General features: G+C 42.0%; 2 protein-coding genes across 2 annotated transcripts; both read left to right on the top strand.

Moving 5' to 3' along the window:
* The first annotated feature begins 1439 nt into the window (after window positions 1-1439).
* Window positions 1440-2869, top strand: LOC137892320 (leucine-rich alpha-2-glycoprotein-like). Its single transcript, XM_068737363.1, has 2 exons — window positions 1440-1510; window positions 1711-2869. The coding sequence occupies exon 2, from the start codon at window positions 1713-1715 to the stop codon at window positions 2709-2711; it is 999 nt and encodes a 332-aa protein (XP_068593464.1). The 5' UTR covers window positions 1440-1510; window positions 1711-1712; the 3' UTR covers window positions 2712-2869.
* A 553-nt stretch (window positions 2870-3422) lies between these two features.
* Window positions 3423-4759, top strand: LOC137892319 (leucine-rich alpha-2-glycoprotein-like). Its single transcript, XM_068737362.1, has 2 exons — window positions 3423-3560; window positions 3649-4759. The coding sequence occupies exon 2, from the start codon at window positions 3660-3662 to the stop codon at window positions 4659-4661; it is 1002 nt and encodes a 333-aa protein (XP_068593463.1). The 5' UTR covers window positions 3423-3560; window positions 3649-3659; the 3' UTR covers window positions 4662-4759.
* Window positions 4760-15966: the final 11207 nt, after the last annotated feature.

The raw sequence follows: 15966 nt of genomic DNA, 5'->3' as shown, positions 1-15966 counted from the left end.
CAGAGGGAACTATTCTGTCACTATCAATGCATCAGTATTAAAAATGTAATCTAAGGTATATTAGTACCACACTCAGGGGCATTCTTCTGCATTATCAGCACTTTTACCGTTGATACGTTGTACTTCAGGGATATCTTCGATGCAGGTCTTATAATGGAATATATTTTTCATTGCAGTTTGTTTTTTACAGTGCAGGAACTGAATACTTCATCCACCACTGCTTTCTTATTATGTTAGCTCAAATATTATGGGTTTTTAAAAAAAAAAAAAAAAAAAAAGAAGCCATCTGTATCTGTTTTCATATGTTAGCGTATACCTGATGTGCTAATAGTTGTTTAATCGAGAACGTGGTGCACTGATGACAGTGAACACGTTCAAACATCCCTCTGTCGTCACTGTTCTAGTGTGTGACCTCCGATGTGCGTCCTTTGTGAGGGTGGATTGAATTACGGGCTGTTTTTTTTTTTCTTTCTTAAGATTTAAGATGATACAAGATTACAATAGTTTTTAGGCATTAAAATAATCACTGAAGCCTTACATGGTCAAAGTCTGATCTTGTCCAATGTCATGAAAGATCGTTATCAATAAAATACCGTCACATTTTGCATGATCGTATGTCCGTTTGTTTCATTGCACACTTGTTGCCAGTGGTGGATGTAACCGAGTACATGTATTCTCTGTGGCTCAGTGTGAGAGCGGCTCATCCTTCAGAATCAGAAGATCGGCGGTTCGATCCCCGGCTTTACGTACAAAACATGATCAGAATATGTTGTTGAGATATGTTGACACCCAGCATTATGTAGTTAAAATCAGCTCCTGCTACAACAGTAAATTAAGAAATGGAGATTTTACTCTTCAAATGTGTTGGTGGAATAAATTAGGTAACTTAAATTATGATAAGGTATTTATTGAACTCTTGTTCAGTGCTTAATGCTATATAACCTAAAATTATACAACTTTTTAATTTTTTTTGCATTTGTGGGAATAATTTCTAAAACATTCTGTGGCCTGAACAGCTTTTCTGAAGATTAATTATATTTTCAGAAAAAAGAAGAAAATCCATCTCATTTTAAATTGATTATCATGCATTTTATCTATTTCCCACATGCTCCTCCTCCTCCTCCTTCCCCATATCTAAAAAATCCAAAGTGCAAAATAACATCTAACTTAGTTTGTCACTCAGTGGCAAACCATCAGAATTGTAAAAATCATATGAACACATTCTTTAGATCTCGACATCATATTTCAGAATCTTCATATTTCTAGAAGAACTATTGCATTTTAATAAATAAAAGATAAAATGAAATTTCAAGGTTTGAAGGTTTTGTACTTTCCCTGCAGCTTAGAGTCACACAGTCTGTTGCAACTGCCCGTCCTTGACGAATGGCTGCAGTGAGTCCTTGTTTACTCAATAAGTAATGATTAGATTGGGGGATTCTGCTCCCCAAATGACTGCTGAATCTGACAAAAGGAGCATTCTGGCTGACTCTCGTCCAACTAGAAATCAACAGTAAGTTTTATTTTGTAACTCAAGGCACTGAACTTCATGAGCATTAACATGCATTTTTATCTTCTCAATCATGGTACTGAACATCATGTGTACAAACTGGAATTGATTTGTGATGTTTTGCAGTGGGGAAATACTTGAGTGGAATCTTTAAATCATTTATATATTGTATTCATCTTCAACTGTGTCTCCTCTTCTTCTAGTAATGAAGTCCTGGTGTGGCCTTGCTTTTCTCTTGTTGGCATATTTCTGGCGTGGCGCTCTGTCCTGCCCGCCGCTTTGCAAATGCTACCACAGAAGAGCTGAGGTGGTCTGCAATGAGGTCCCTCTGACGGAGTACCCCTCCGAGGGTCTCTCGAAGAACACCACCTTGCTGACCATCCAGTTCACGAACATCACCTCCATCTCCGAGCAGCAGCTGAACGCCACGCCCCTGCTGCAGGGGCTCCACCTGTACAGCAACCACCTGCAGAGCCTTTCCGCTCATCTCCTCAGAGGCGTTCCTCACCTCCACACTCTGGATCTCACAGGGAACCAACTTTCTGACCTGCCCGCGGATGTCTTTAACCACGCCCCACTCCGCAACTTGGTGCTCAAGAACAATGTGATTAAAAAAGCGGATGCTGAGTGGCTACCTGATAACAGCAACATCACCTGGTTGGACATATCTGGGAACAGTTTGACGAAGATCCCAACAGCGTTGCTTCAGAAGCTGCCCCACCTGGAGAATCTGGACCTTGCCAATAACCGTCTGGAGCAGATCTCTGCAAATTCTCTGGACGCACTGACCAAACTCGATAGGTTGAACCTGTGTAACAACAAGCTAGACACCCTGGATGCATCAGTACTTCAGAGCAGCCGTAACCTCACCTATCTGTTCCTCTCTCGGAATAACCTCAACAAACTCCCCCAGAACCTTTTCCAGGAGCTCACTCAGCTCAAACTCCTGAGTCTGGATGAAAACCAGCTGAGCCACATCCCTGAAGGTTTGCTGGACCGTCTGAGCTCCCTGGAGGAGGAGGGGCTGGACCTGACCTCCAACCCCTGGCTGTGCGATGAGAAGGTGAAGTACCTCTGGAGGTGGCTTCAGAAGAACAAGAAGAAGGTCTTCCTGCCACAGACCATCACATGTGCCAGACCGCAGTCTCTGATGGGGCGCTCATTAATGTCACTGACTGAAGATGAACTAAACATTAAGTCTTAATGTTTTCCATCCTCATACTGGTTATTATCTGACATGGTGATGTATCCAGTTCAGCCTGTCGTAGCCGTCTTATTTTTCAATCACTAAAACATTCTCTTTTGTTAATGTAATGTGAATGTATAATTAAATATGATATGAGTAAAGAGAGCATACAAGAACGTCTGTCTTCTCCGTCTTTACTTTAATTGCAGATACTCTGTCCAAATACAACCCCGTAAAAAACAAAACTTATTATTTTTTGGACGAATTGAACACAAAGAAGATATTACATAAATATATTAAAATGATTGAGCCTCAGAAGTGCATGTAGGCAGCTTTTTGGACGGAGACAGGCGAGCTGTTTCCAGTCTTTATGCTCAGCTAAGCTAATTGGCTGCAGTCTGAAGCTTCATCTCGACTTGACAGATATGAGAGTGGTATCAATCTTCTCATCTAACTCTTAGCGGGATAAGCATATTTTCCAAAATGTCAAACTATTCCTTCGACAGATTGTATGTCCCTAAAAGAAAAGACAAATCCAAACACCAAGACTTTAAATGGATTCAATTTAATACCTGATTTATTCAGTTTTCGAAAATAAGATTTACAAATCACTTTAAAACGACATTTTACCGCTGCATAAAAATGCTGTTGCAGGAATGAAAAAAGAAAATATTGATTTGTGTGTCTTTTATATTTGGAAAGTACAGAGAAAAGTAATCACTCACTGGTTGATGAGCCGGCTTGTTTGCTTGGTTTTGTTTGCCTATTGCAACATTTTGTCCTGATTCACTGCTGGGAACAAAAACACTCAACATTGCATGAAACCCAGACGTGATCTTAAAACAGAAGCAATTCTGCTGTGCTCAGGTAGGATTTATCATTTCTTATCATTTGTTTTTAGATTATTCAATTGTCTTGTTATGTCTCTTACACTGTGTATGTTTCCTTCTTGCAGCGCTTTAAAAGATGAACTTGTGGACGCTCCTGACTTTCACTGCATTGGCTGAATGCGCCCACTCTTGCCCAGATCTGTGCTCCTGTTCCTTTACACCTTCGAGTGCAGAGGTGGTGTGCAGCCAAAGCGCCCTCACGCATTTCCCTGTAGATGGTTTGCCTTCCAACACCACTCGACTATCCATCCAGTCCACCAACCTCAGCAGCATTACAGCAAGCCATCTGAGTGCTGTACCCCTTTTAAACAACCTCCAGCTGTATCACAACAAGCTAAAAAGCCTTCCTTCAGATCTACTGAAGAACGTTCCTCACTTGAACATGTTGGATCTGACAGGAAATCAGTTGGTTTATCTTCCTCCTGATGTCTTCAGCCATGACTCACTTTGTAGTCTTGTGCTGAAGAATAATCTGATTGAAAAAGCTGATGCCGAGTGGTTTTCTGGCAACAGCAGCATCACCTGGTTGGATTTGTCTGGAAACCGTTTAACGGTTGTCCCCGCCGCTCTTCTTCAGAAGATGCCCAGTCTGGAGAATCTAGACATTAGTGACAACAATCTGCAAGACCTGCAACCCGACGCCCTAAAGAACCTGCACCGCCTGGAGACACTGAATCTCGCCGGTAACAACTTAAGCTCCTTGAAACCTGCAATCTTCACCCACAACCTGAAGCTATGTCAGCTGTTTTTGCAGGATAATCAGCTTCAAGAGCTGCCAGGGACCCTCCTCCAGGGTCTTCAACATCTCGAACTTCTGCTGCTCAATCAGAACCAGCTGCAGCATGCCCCCGCGGGGCTGCTGGATGACACAAAATCCTCTTTCCAGATTATCTTAATGGGAAACCCCTGGGAGTGCGATGAGAAGATGAAGTATCTGTGGAAGTGGCTAGCTGTCCATCCTCAAAATGTCATCTTCTTGGAGGAGGTGAGATGTGCATGGCCTGAAGCTCTTAAACACAGACAAGTGGTCTCTTTAACCGACAGTGAGCTTGGACTTCTCAAGATTCAAAATCAGTGATGGGGAAGTTTAAAACTCTGGTTTCTACATTCCACTAAAATCAGATGGCAAATGATAACTTCACTGTGTCAAAGGCTGAAATAAAACGTTGTGATTCATGCTGTTACTGTGCACTACTTTCTTATGAGGTCTCCTTGATCCAACCCCATTGTTTGGACATTGTCCAGCCCACTGGGTGGCGTAAGACACTCAATACATTTTCAAAGCAATGAGCTGAACAGACGGCGCAGTGCATTTAAGAACCAATTTACTCAACAGATCCCAGCCAAAAACCTGTCAAAGCAAATTATGATGGGATGCTAATATATTCAGGTTATATTGATCTTGATCTGTGAGGCACCTAATCTCAAAGTATATTGGTATAATTCAAATTTGTTTTTTTATCATACTCTCTTAGGAGCATAGTTCAAAAGCTGTAATTTAGAGTGGTGACGCAGAAATCGCAAGAAATCAAAAGCGCTCCTTCCTTGAGGTTTTCTGATATTCTTGCGGTGAATTCTTACTCCAACAGATCCGTCTCACCGGGGGTGTTGGTTGCATCGCAGATTGCAGCATTGTTTCAATCGTGTCCGTTTGTTTTTAATGATGTTGAGCATGTGGGAGTGCGTGGGCAGTGCAATGGCTGAGTCTTCCAGCTGACCTCTTCTGGGTGTGTTTAAATATCTCTCCGTTTCCTTAGGTCTCTCTCTCATAGTGTATTTGTGTGCGTGTGCGTGTGTGCCCACACACCCATGTCCTCAAGCCTTGATCACAGCGAGTGCAGCCCCAAATGTAATTTATTACTCATATAAAATATAACACATTGCCTCCTCTAGAGGCTGTTACTTATGAAAATTAAACCTCGTTTTGTAAATGTTCCCCAAAGAGCGAGAGGGAAATCTTCAGAGGTTTGGTGTATGTCTTTCATTCTGCCTCTCTGAATTGTATCCTGGAGGTTAAAAGGTTGAGGAAGTGCTGGTACAACATTCCCTCTAGACGAACATTTCTGTTTTGGGGAAAGTGCACAAAAGGCCTTCTCCTCCACCTTAACTATTGCTGCGAGAAATGTAATCTCCGTCTGCTCCTGCAAATCCCCAAGGCTCTAATCTTTGTAAGTGTGTAATGCTGGGCAGGTTGTTCCTTAAAATAAATTAGGATGAGGAATGGAGACTGCTCTCTGGCTCGCTGCCACACTGTCGGCTAATAATGACTGACTGACACTGAAATATAAAAAGGTCACGGGCACACCCTTGAAAATGACTGTGGCCTTTCTGCCTTGGTGTTGAAATAATGGAGACATGCTCTTCTTTAAGGAGTCCTCATTAGCACATAATAGTGCGCTAATTACTTGACATTTTTACAATAAATCAGCTAGAATGGGATTTCTCTGAATATACATTTTCAAGTATTAAACTCAGTATAGTCTTTGCTTTGTGTTTATCATATTAATTGAACTCTGTTAATAGTGTTCCTTTTCTTTCTTTCTTTCATTAGGACAGCACTGGGGCCCATCATAACAGCGTGCACTGGACGTATACTAAAGCCCGTCACAATAGTGTGCACTGGGTGCACTTTATAATAGCATACACTGGGGCCCGTCATGATAGCGTACACTTGGACCCTTCATAAAAGCGTGCACTGGGGCTTGTCATAATAGCCTGAACTGGGTGCACTGGGGCTCTTAATAACAGGGTGCACGTCATGATAGCGTGCACTAGTTTACCGTCATGATAGCGTGCACTGGGTGTACTACGGCCCATCATAACAGTGCGCACTAGAGTCCGCCATTATAGCGTGCACTGAGGCCCTTCATTCATTGTGCATTGGCGTAATTCGCAAGCGATTCGTTCGAATGAAATCTCTCTCAATTTGCAAAGCAGTTAGCCGGCTGAACTGAACGTTTAGCCGCGTTTTAGTGGGACTACAAGCAGTCAAAGCTCCCGGTCAAGCACCGAACGATTCTGTGAATCTTTTCATTTTAGTGATTCAGTACACTGAAAATAACTGCTTTGCCTACCGCTACCCTGGGTGTGCAATTCCCCACCTCTCTTATGACCTAATAAAATGGCTTTATCGTACCCTGATCGGCAAAGAGATGAAGTAAACACTGGTGCTGCCCATAGAGCAGCTATGAGCTATGGGGTGTGACCCATGCTTAGTTTAACTAGAGCTTTGAAGTTGGAGGGTTACAACAGACGGCGCTAGAAATAAAAGGGATCGTGTCAGCTCAGGTGCTCTTTGGCTACGCTCTAAATCAGCTTGAATGGAAGGCGGACGATATACAATAGAATGTTTTCAAAGAGAAAGCATTTGTTTCTGGGCTTTTGTAAAAGACCAGAAACAAATGGGAATTCGTTTTGGGTGATTCCCAAAAGGGAAATTACAAGACCTGTACAACCGTAGCCATATCCAAGCCAACATTTACGGACACAACACTAAATCTAGTTATTCGAGAGATTATTTGTGTCCCTTCATGGTTGCCAATTACGTGGTGGTAGTGATTCACCAGATCTCAGCTGATCGGGAAGAAGCCAGAGAACCAGCTCAGCTCCCGACCACATGAAATATTTACTTTGAGAAACAAATCTCACAAGTGCCTTTGCGATTAAATTAATTGATTTTTGGTAATAAGGAAATGTGTATAAAAAGGGGATGTCAATGCAAATAAACCAACAAACAAAATAAAGCCTGCGAGCGTTTGGTTAGGCAAGCTCAAACTCTTGTAATCATAGCATTAAGATCTGCCCTGTTACCTGGTGGAAAGGTGTTGTTCTTTATTATTCACTCAAACAAGGTTTCAGAATGCTCAAAATCACCCTCAATCAGGAAAGTTAATAAGACGGGAAATAAGTCTCAAAAAGGCCTGAAGAGCAGAGTTTCTGTCTTATATCTGCTCGAATGAAGGAAGGATCAGAATGCCCTGAGTGTGACTTCACCCACCTCTCTTAAGCCTTAGACGAGGGCGACGTCACATCCTGATTGGTCAAAAGGGAAAATGCACCAAGCTGCTCTCAATTCTTAATTAGGAGCAAGTCCCCACACCCTGCACAACAGGTGATATGAATAACCCTCCAATCAACTCAGGCAATCAGCCAAACGAATTCCCAAAAAGGGAAATTACAAGTTATATCATGTCTGTTTAATTCCTGCAAAAAACGTAGTGTAAAATACAATTTGCCAGATTTTTGTGTTTGTTTTTTTTGCTGTAACATCCTGGCTTTTTCGGCGGTTGCCTGGCACATGCCACCAGTTAATAAATACCACATAACCCCACGTAAACCAGAGAATATACGTACTTTGTTTTTTGTACAAATTAAATAAGCAAGCTATAACATGTTGTTGTATTTGGAGAGAGCAAGGCTAGCTGTTTCCCCCTGTTTCCAATCATTATGCTAAGCTAAGCTAACCGGCTGCTGGCTGTAGTCGTATACAGTATTCAATAAACAGATATGAGAGTGGTATCGATTTTCTCATAACTCTCCACCAGAAAGCGAATAAGCACATTTCCTAAAATGTCAAACTTCATCTTAAATTTTAAGACGTGTATTAGTTTATTGTAGTATTGCTACGGTGGCTTAAGGATCTGAAAATGTCCTCCACTACTGAACGCTAGTCAATCATCATATCTAGCTGCCTCACCTTTTGAATACGTGTCACTGCAGGACGGTCAAAGCACAGACTGTGGGCTGAAGTACAATTAATCACAAAGAAAATTTCCCCTTTCACACTTTCAAACAAAGGTGCACTGCCGCTAATGTGTCGGCAGCGCACCTTTTGTTCTTGAACCTTGATATTTCATAGGTCACCTTACATTATGTGTGTTTGAGCTCAGGCTGAAATAAGAAAAAGAGGTTGTTAGGCTTATTGAAAGCTTACCTGTGGGTGGGTGAGAGGAGTCGCGCTGTGGCTGTCTTAGAAGGCTTGAGGCCATTACCATGCAAGCACTTAACAACAGTAAAACACTCCCAGTGAGCTTTTTATCGACCGTCTCACGGTTTTTTACTCGAGAATGACAGTATTTTATTTATGCCTCAAACCTGTGCATGTTCAGGACCGGCATGCATTGCAGCTTACAGCATGCTAAATCAATTTGACTATAAGTGGTTGAAGGTGTGAGTGTGGAAAAAATAGCACGATCGTGTGCATCGCCCTGGATTTCTTTTTTATTTATCATAATTCTTACGTGCATACATTTGATTCATCCTGTTCTGCTCATAAATCATCACTCTTCTTGACAACATAAATATGGGGAAATAAATGTACTGTTGCCTTTGTGCATTATCTCATTATTTGCGAAGAGAGGCCCCTTTCCAGACTGTATGATTGGTTGTGGTAAACGGCCATGCTCTCAAGGGAAATGGGCTATTAGGAGTCTCTTCCTACTGCATATGGTCGCCGTGTTTAACGCCCTGCAACAAAACAAGCCTGCTTCATAGGGGGAGTAAAGGTTTTAATGGAGAATCTCTCGATATCCCAACACATACAGAGAACATTTTAACCTTCGAATAAATATTACGGCTGTTCATCCATCAAAATCAGATGAAAATGCAAGTAGAGGTGGGATAAATCAACCAAAAATGTTTAAGATGACGCATGTTAAGATGACGCATGTTAAGAGGGACGAAGCATCAGTTGATGGATGTTGCTCTATTTTCTAAGCTTGTTTTTTGGCTTAAGACTGGGAAGACTGCTTTCTGTTTAAAGGGTCCGTTAAAAGAAACATATTTTAACTTAGTGTATCTCTAGTCGTGTCCAGTCATGCTGACACAGCATTTGGGCAGTGGTGGTGGTGGTGGTAGTTAATAGTAGATTTACTCAAGTACCGTACATTTTTATGTACTTGGTCTGTCCTTGAGTATTTCCACTTTCTGCTACTTTATACTTTCACTCCAGTAAAAGTTAATGTGGCAAAAATTATAATCCAGTAATATGCCATTCTGCATGGAGAGCACTTTTACTTTAGCTGTTTTGAGTTCATTTAGTAAAGTAAAAATTGGAAAGCAGAGATTTTACTTGTAACAGCATTTATTAAAAAAGGTCATAGAGTCAGTTCACTGACTCTATGACCTTTGTGATACAGCATCATCTAGTTTCCTAACATTAACTACTGTAAGCCACTGGTCATACAAACTTAAGCTGTATGAAACCTGAATGTGCATGATGACTTGAACAAGAGGGTATTTTATTGCGCATTAATTTAACTTTTCGATGGAAGATATTTCTTGAAGATCCACATACAGATAGACAGAACCCCCATCAATTTTTAATAACCCTCCCTCAGGAAACACAACGGCTCTGATCCACTAACATGCTCACAGCCCCCTTTGAAAGCACTGACAGATCTTTTACTCCACCCCCAAATTTCCGCCCATTATCATCTGACTGTACACCTCCACTCTCTCTAATTACTATGAAAATATTCAACTGCAGAGATTCACATTGTACTATTCACACAGCTTTGATCTGAGACTGCTGTGAGAGGAAACATCTTTCTAGTAGATACTCCGGTCTCCACTATTTCTTTTGTATCTTACTCTGTAATGTGTCTTTCCAGGGATGGCACATTGATCGCCAATCTACAATCCAATTGTAATCACCCACAGTGACCCACGCAGGGGGGGAAAACGGGACCGAGGGAGCTTAATTACCTCCGAGCACAAAAGACAAGGACGAGACATTGTATCACTGTTTGACGTTTAAATCTCCTTCGATGACTCCTCATATCCTCTGCAATACGTTTTCTTATGTCAGCTCACTGACGTCCTTTCACACTGAGCTCATATGGATTATTATCTGGCTCCATGTGTCTCCAGGGGCTTTATATAGTGTGCCTATAACGGACCTTCAACCTGTTGTTGGGGTGGACGGCGTGGAGCCGCGCAGAGCCGCCCGCAGCCGTCGAAAAACTTGTTCACGGCACGTAAAGTCAAGGTCACGGCTACCGAGAGAGATCGTATGTCACTGGTGAAGACAGAGAGGCGGTCGGGCGGACTGTTTGTGAGGGCGGGCTGAGATGATGGTACAGATTTAATAGGTTATTGATTTGTGCATTTGACGAGCTGCTATAAAAGGAATCTGTTTTAGGGATCGATTGTTGAGGAACGTCTGTGCGTTAATCAGGGAGCTGGAGGAAGCGCCTACTTACCAAAGTAAGTAACGTGCTATAAGCAGTCAGTAACGTGCTGTAACTCTTTATGCGCTTTATTTTCAGGCTGAGAGTTATAAGACGATTGTTAAAACTCTCTTGTCTGTCTAACGCATCTACAGCCAGCAGCTGGTTAGCTTAGCACAAAGACTAGAAACCGTGAACAGCTAGTCTGGCTCTGTCCAAAGGTAACAAAATCTGCCCACCAGCACGTCTAAAGCTCACTAGTTAGCGTATTTTAGGGTATTTCATTTGTTTGATCTGTCCAAAAACTAAAGTGTAGAACAACAATTTGCTGTTTTTTTACGGTAAATCGGGGTCTCTGAGCTCTGAGCAAAAACGTTCTGAACTCTTAGCAGAGGTGCTGATTACCGTTGGGCGGAGCCAGGCTAGCTGTTTCCCCTGTTTCCAGTCTTTGGGCTAAGCTAAGCTAACCGGCTGCTGGCTGGAGCTTCATAGCTAACTGAGACATGAGGGTGGAATTCATCTTCTAATCTAACTCTCTGACAACAAGGATAAGAAAATATATTTCCCAAAAATGTCAAACTATTTAACTGCTAACTGCACTTTAATGCAGAGACATGCTTGTCTTTTTTTTTTTTTTACCATAAAACATGCGTTTTATAAGTTCCTCCAAATATCTGTTTTAGTAATAATTAATTATGCAGGAAATCTGTATTTGTCAGTCTCTATCTGGTATTACCCCTATTCTCAAAGGAGAATTGTACTTGTATAGCAGCACTGTGCCATTTTTCATGAGACGAATGTTTTAATGATGTGTGTGGAGTGTCACATTAGCCAATGAGACCCAAGTCGGCGATTACAATAATGCAAAGCTGTCACACTTTGACATATGGAAGACGCATATGTTTGAGTCAGTCATTCTGTGACGGAGATGAATCTTTCATCCCGCATTGTGAGTCTGATGGGAGCCTCTCTAAATATTGTTTTTATGACCCGCAGACCTGAATTAAATGTAATCAGTGTAGCGAGCCACAGCGGGACGAGGACGTTCCACTCCGTAAAACATCATTGTTTTTGGATGAGATAATCAGCAGAGTATCGGCAAGCATGGCCAGATCAATCAGTTCGCCGTTTGTCTCTCCAGGCCAATTTCCTTAATTAGGTGTCCATGCATTTATCAGCCGAAGTGACACAGGGCCACTACAACATGTCTGGTGCAGTGAAAGTTGCCCTTTGTAAGCCATTTTCTATAGGGATCATTAGCGAAGGGCATGAACTAAGCGACTGAGAAGACAGAAAAGACAGTGAGCAGCAGAGTAAGCAGGCCCAGCTGTAGCTCTTTAGTATGCAGGCAGTGGTACACAGGAGAGACATTTATTTCTTTTATGTGTTGTTATTTATAACCTTCTGATTAAATTCATTTGCTTAAAAAGCCATGCGGCGGACGGATTGATTTTTTTTTTTTTTAAATAAACCGAGGCAGCTTTAGCAAGCTTTGGCTTTGAACAAGTTATTTGAAGTCGTTAGTGGACACGGCGTTCAAAGCCCAAGTTCATCTGGAGACGTGTTATTTCAGACTGCCACGGCCGGATCAAAGCAAGTAATACAGTAATATAACAGTAATATGTGGAGCAGTGCGACACAAAACACACCGCCGCTGAAGAACAACTCAAACAACACGACGTAATGCATCACAGGGTATCAACTGGAATAAATACATCAGGTTTCTGACTTTTCATTTACATATTCATGATTTCCAAATGAGGATTCAGTTTACACTGGAGGACTGGGCCTGAAAGACTTACTGTGAAATGTAAAGTAGGGATTTTACATTATTTTCCTTCCTTCAGTGAAGTTGGTTCAAACAAAGCCCTGAGGGACGTAGTGCTGACCTTCAGAACCAGCTAAATTAATGTTTGGTTGTTTTTCTCAGTGATACTTTGAATTTAACTTTCAACTTTCAAAGGAATATTTAAAAAAAATGTTGTTAAATCGTAAAATCAATGAAACTCTCAGGTCTTTATATCAAGTACATATAGCTAGAGTAAGGGGCGACGGGCCTAGCTTAGCTTAGTACAACATAAATATAATCAGACAATTATATTTATTCTACCCACCAAGAGTCTTTATTCTTCGACAGGTACAGCTACCACAGATGTTTCAGTGAGTTAAGGCCACATCACCTCCTTGAGGCTCAGCATTACACTGCGACGGCTCACAGCCACCCGGTTCTGTTTCACGTAAAAGGCACCGTAAAAAAAACCCCAAAAAACTCAGATAACAACTTAAAATGAGGCTGAATCTCAAGATATTGAGCTCACGCTGACACGTTTCTTTCTTCTATATTATTTTCAGGTGAATGATTCAGCAAAATGATAGATTTAAAGGGTTATTATATCGTCTGGGACAGCACTTTGGGAACATCTATCACAATTTTGCACATACTTTACTTCCACATAAGGGAAAGTGAAATGTATTAAGCTAGTTTCCATTAGGACACTAACTGCTGGTTTATATTAAATGGTGAATACACACACACACACACGCACACACACACACACACACACACACACACACACACGCGCACACGCACACGCACACACACACACACACAGTATCAGTGAACCCATGAGTATCCTCCTGCAGCTGTCTCGGAGTAGAAACGTAGTTTCAGGAGATAAAGCTTTGCATCAGACCACGTCTCTATTAGTTCCACTCAGCAGTGAGAACTCTTTTACAGGCAAATCACTTTCCTCCTATTACGTTTTCCTTTCTTCTTTTACGAGTCCAGGGTAATGTACCAGCAAACACTTCACCCTCGAACACTCAGTAGGTTGATTTTGTTTAAATAAAATTGTATTATGTAGATAGTTCTATGAATTTTCCCGGTAATGCGTTTGCAAGAGAACGCTCCGCAAGATAAAAGAGAAGTGGAAGGAGTTATAAGTTCAGGAGAAAAAGAAGATGTGGAAATCATTTTTGCAGACGGATCGAGTGTGTTCAGTGCGCCATCCTCTTCTGCTATTTTGTTGAAGGTCATATTTAATCTATGTAATTATTGTCATGCAATTTAATGCCGCTCTCTGCCCAGATTTAAAGTCCTCCAGGGTGCACCTACGCAACGTTTTAAACATTCCTGTGGAGAAAGAAAGAAACTCATCCGCTCCTGAAACACGTTTTTCACTTCCTTCAAAATCTGACATCAGGGAAATGACCTTTTCCCCTCTCCTGCAGCTGAATATATCTCTGAAACAGAGATAGTGCCCTGAGGTGGGTGGGCTCTTAAGGCATAACATTATGCAAACACGTTCCCATTCAAAGGAACGCGTTTGACCATCTTCTGCAGGATATAAATCTATTAGCATATCCCGTTAGTACCATTTGAAGGGAGACATAATTTGCTTTTAGTGTGGTCTTTTAGTGTGGTCTTGAGAGCAATGATGTGTTTGAATCACTTTTTCATCTCTCTCTTTCTTTGCTTTTCTCTTCCCTTCTTTGTAACGTACTTGTAGCGTGTACGTCTTAGCATTTGGCCTTCCGTCTGATATGTCAACCTACACATTTTTTTTGGGACTGAAACTCCCAGAATGCTTTGGAAATTTGAATTGGAAAGTTGAATGGACAGTTGTAAAACATTCAATAACAATAAAGAACATCACACCAAACTTCAAACACGCGCGACATAATTAGCCTGAGTTTGTACTGTACTTCCATTTGTTATAGTACCTACAGGGACTTCTCTATTTTTAGACGTGAGCAGAAGAAGATCCCCATCCCAAAGGGTGACTAGGGAGCGGCAAACAGGGCCTCTGTGACTCATGCTGTCGTCTAAAATAGTTGGGTGTAACTCAACACCAACATGACAGGAGGTCAACAAGGACAACAATCGGCGCTGGGAGTCAGCTGGACGGGACACACGAGTTCCAGGAATAACTTTGATTGCCGAAAAACACCTCAGACGGCACCCATATATCTGAGCACAGCTACAGCGATATTGCTGGTTGAATTGCCATATGGCGTCGTACAACGTGTCTGAGGGTTCAGACACAATGTCACATCGTGTTTATTTACAGCATCCTACAAGCCGTTCCACGATTTAACACTAGATCGAGTGGAATAGTGAAGTGTGAAGCAAACACAGCATGCTATATAGACTTTGCCTTGTTAATTGTTCTTCTCCACAATCACTGCATGTTTGGCGTAGTGGTGGAATGAAAGCATCATGTAAACACCATTATCAATATGAGCATCAATTAAAGTAATTAAATCACCAGATGACAATTTGAAAGGGAACTTTCCTCAAACACACCAACACCGATTGGGATCCTTTTAAGTGCGTTGAGAGGATTCAGACATCCCGTGTTGCGCATACAAATGGCTCAGACGTCTTTTTATTTAAAAGGCATGAGTCAAGTTTTCCCACCATATCTTCAGAAGGGTTGAAAAATAGATCCGTCTTCACTCGAAAAACCCTGTCTCAGGCTTTAACAACTAGGGGCAGCTAGAAAAAAGAATATATATTTATTTCTCACAATAATTGTGACTTTTTTTTGCAAAGGGAAAAAGAGCACAATTTTCAGTAAACGCTCAGGAATACCTCTCATCTTAAACACCCACTGAATGCCACAGATGACCAACATGCGGGTGCACAAATTGGTGATTAGCCAGCGGATCACAGCAGGTCGCTGCAGAGTAGATCACGGATGGCCGGTGGGTACATGGGCGGACAAGTGTGTGTGCATATGCAATTATTTGTGTGCACTTGCATGTAGGCGGTGGAGAGGAGGGGGGATGTTTGTATATGCCTGTGTGCTTGTAAATCTAAATTTGAACCTGAAGTTGCATGTGTGTTTGCATGTGCATCTGCTGGAGGAACAGTGTTCCGTTACACAATGCCCGCCGTTACCGTTCCGGCTCAACCTGTCAGCGTGCACAAAGGCCTTTCTCCCAGGCTTGGACATGTGTGAACGTGCTGCTGGCCAGGAGAGATAGCGGCGCTCTATCGGACATGTGTGGGTGGACGGCCTGCAGAGTCCATCCCGACCTCTGACGTGGTCTTTCTTTCATGGCGGCATTAACTTAGACTGAAGCTGAGTGGAAAACATCGCTGAAGAGGTAGAGCTAATACTGAATCAGCGCCATCTTTACTAATCAAACAAGCGGACATCTTGTCTCAATGATTGATGACGCTCTGTCAGTGGGGCAGCAGTAAGATGG

Source organism: Cebidichthys violaceus, unplaced genomic scaffold (assembly GCF_023349555.1).
Source record: "Cebidichthys violaceus isolate CVI_PGR_0920_01 unplaced genomic scaffold, fCebVio1.0.p SCAF_78, whole genome shotgun sequence".
NCBI classification, from domain to species: Eukaryota; Metazoa; Chordata; class Actinopteri; order Perciformes; family Stichaeidae; genus Cebidichthys; species Cebidichthys violaceus.
The sequence above is the reverse complement of the archived record's forward strand: the minus strand, read 5'-3'. Positions and strand labels throughout refer to the sequence as shown.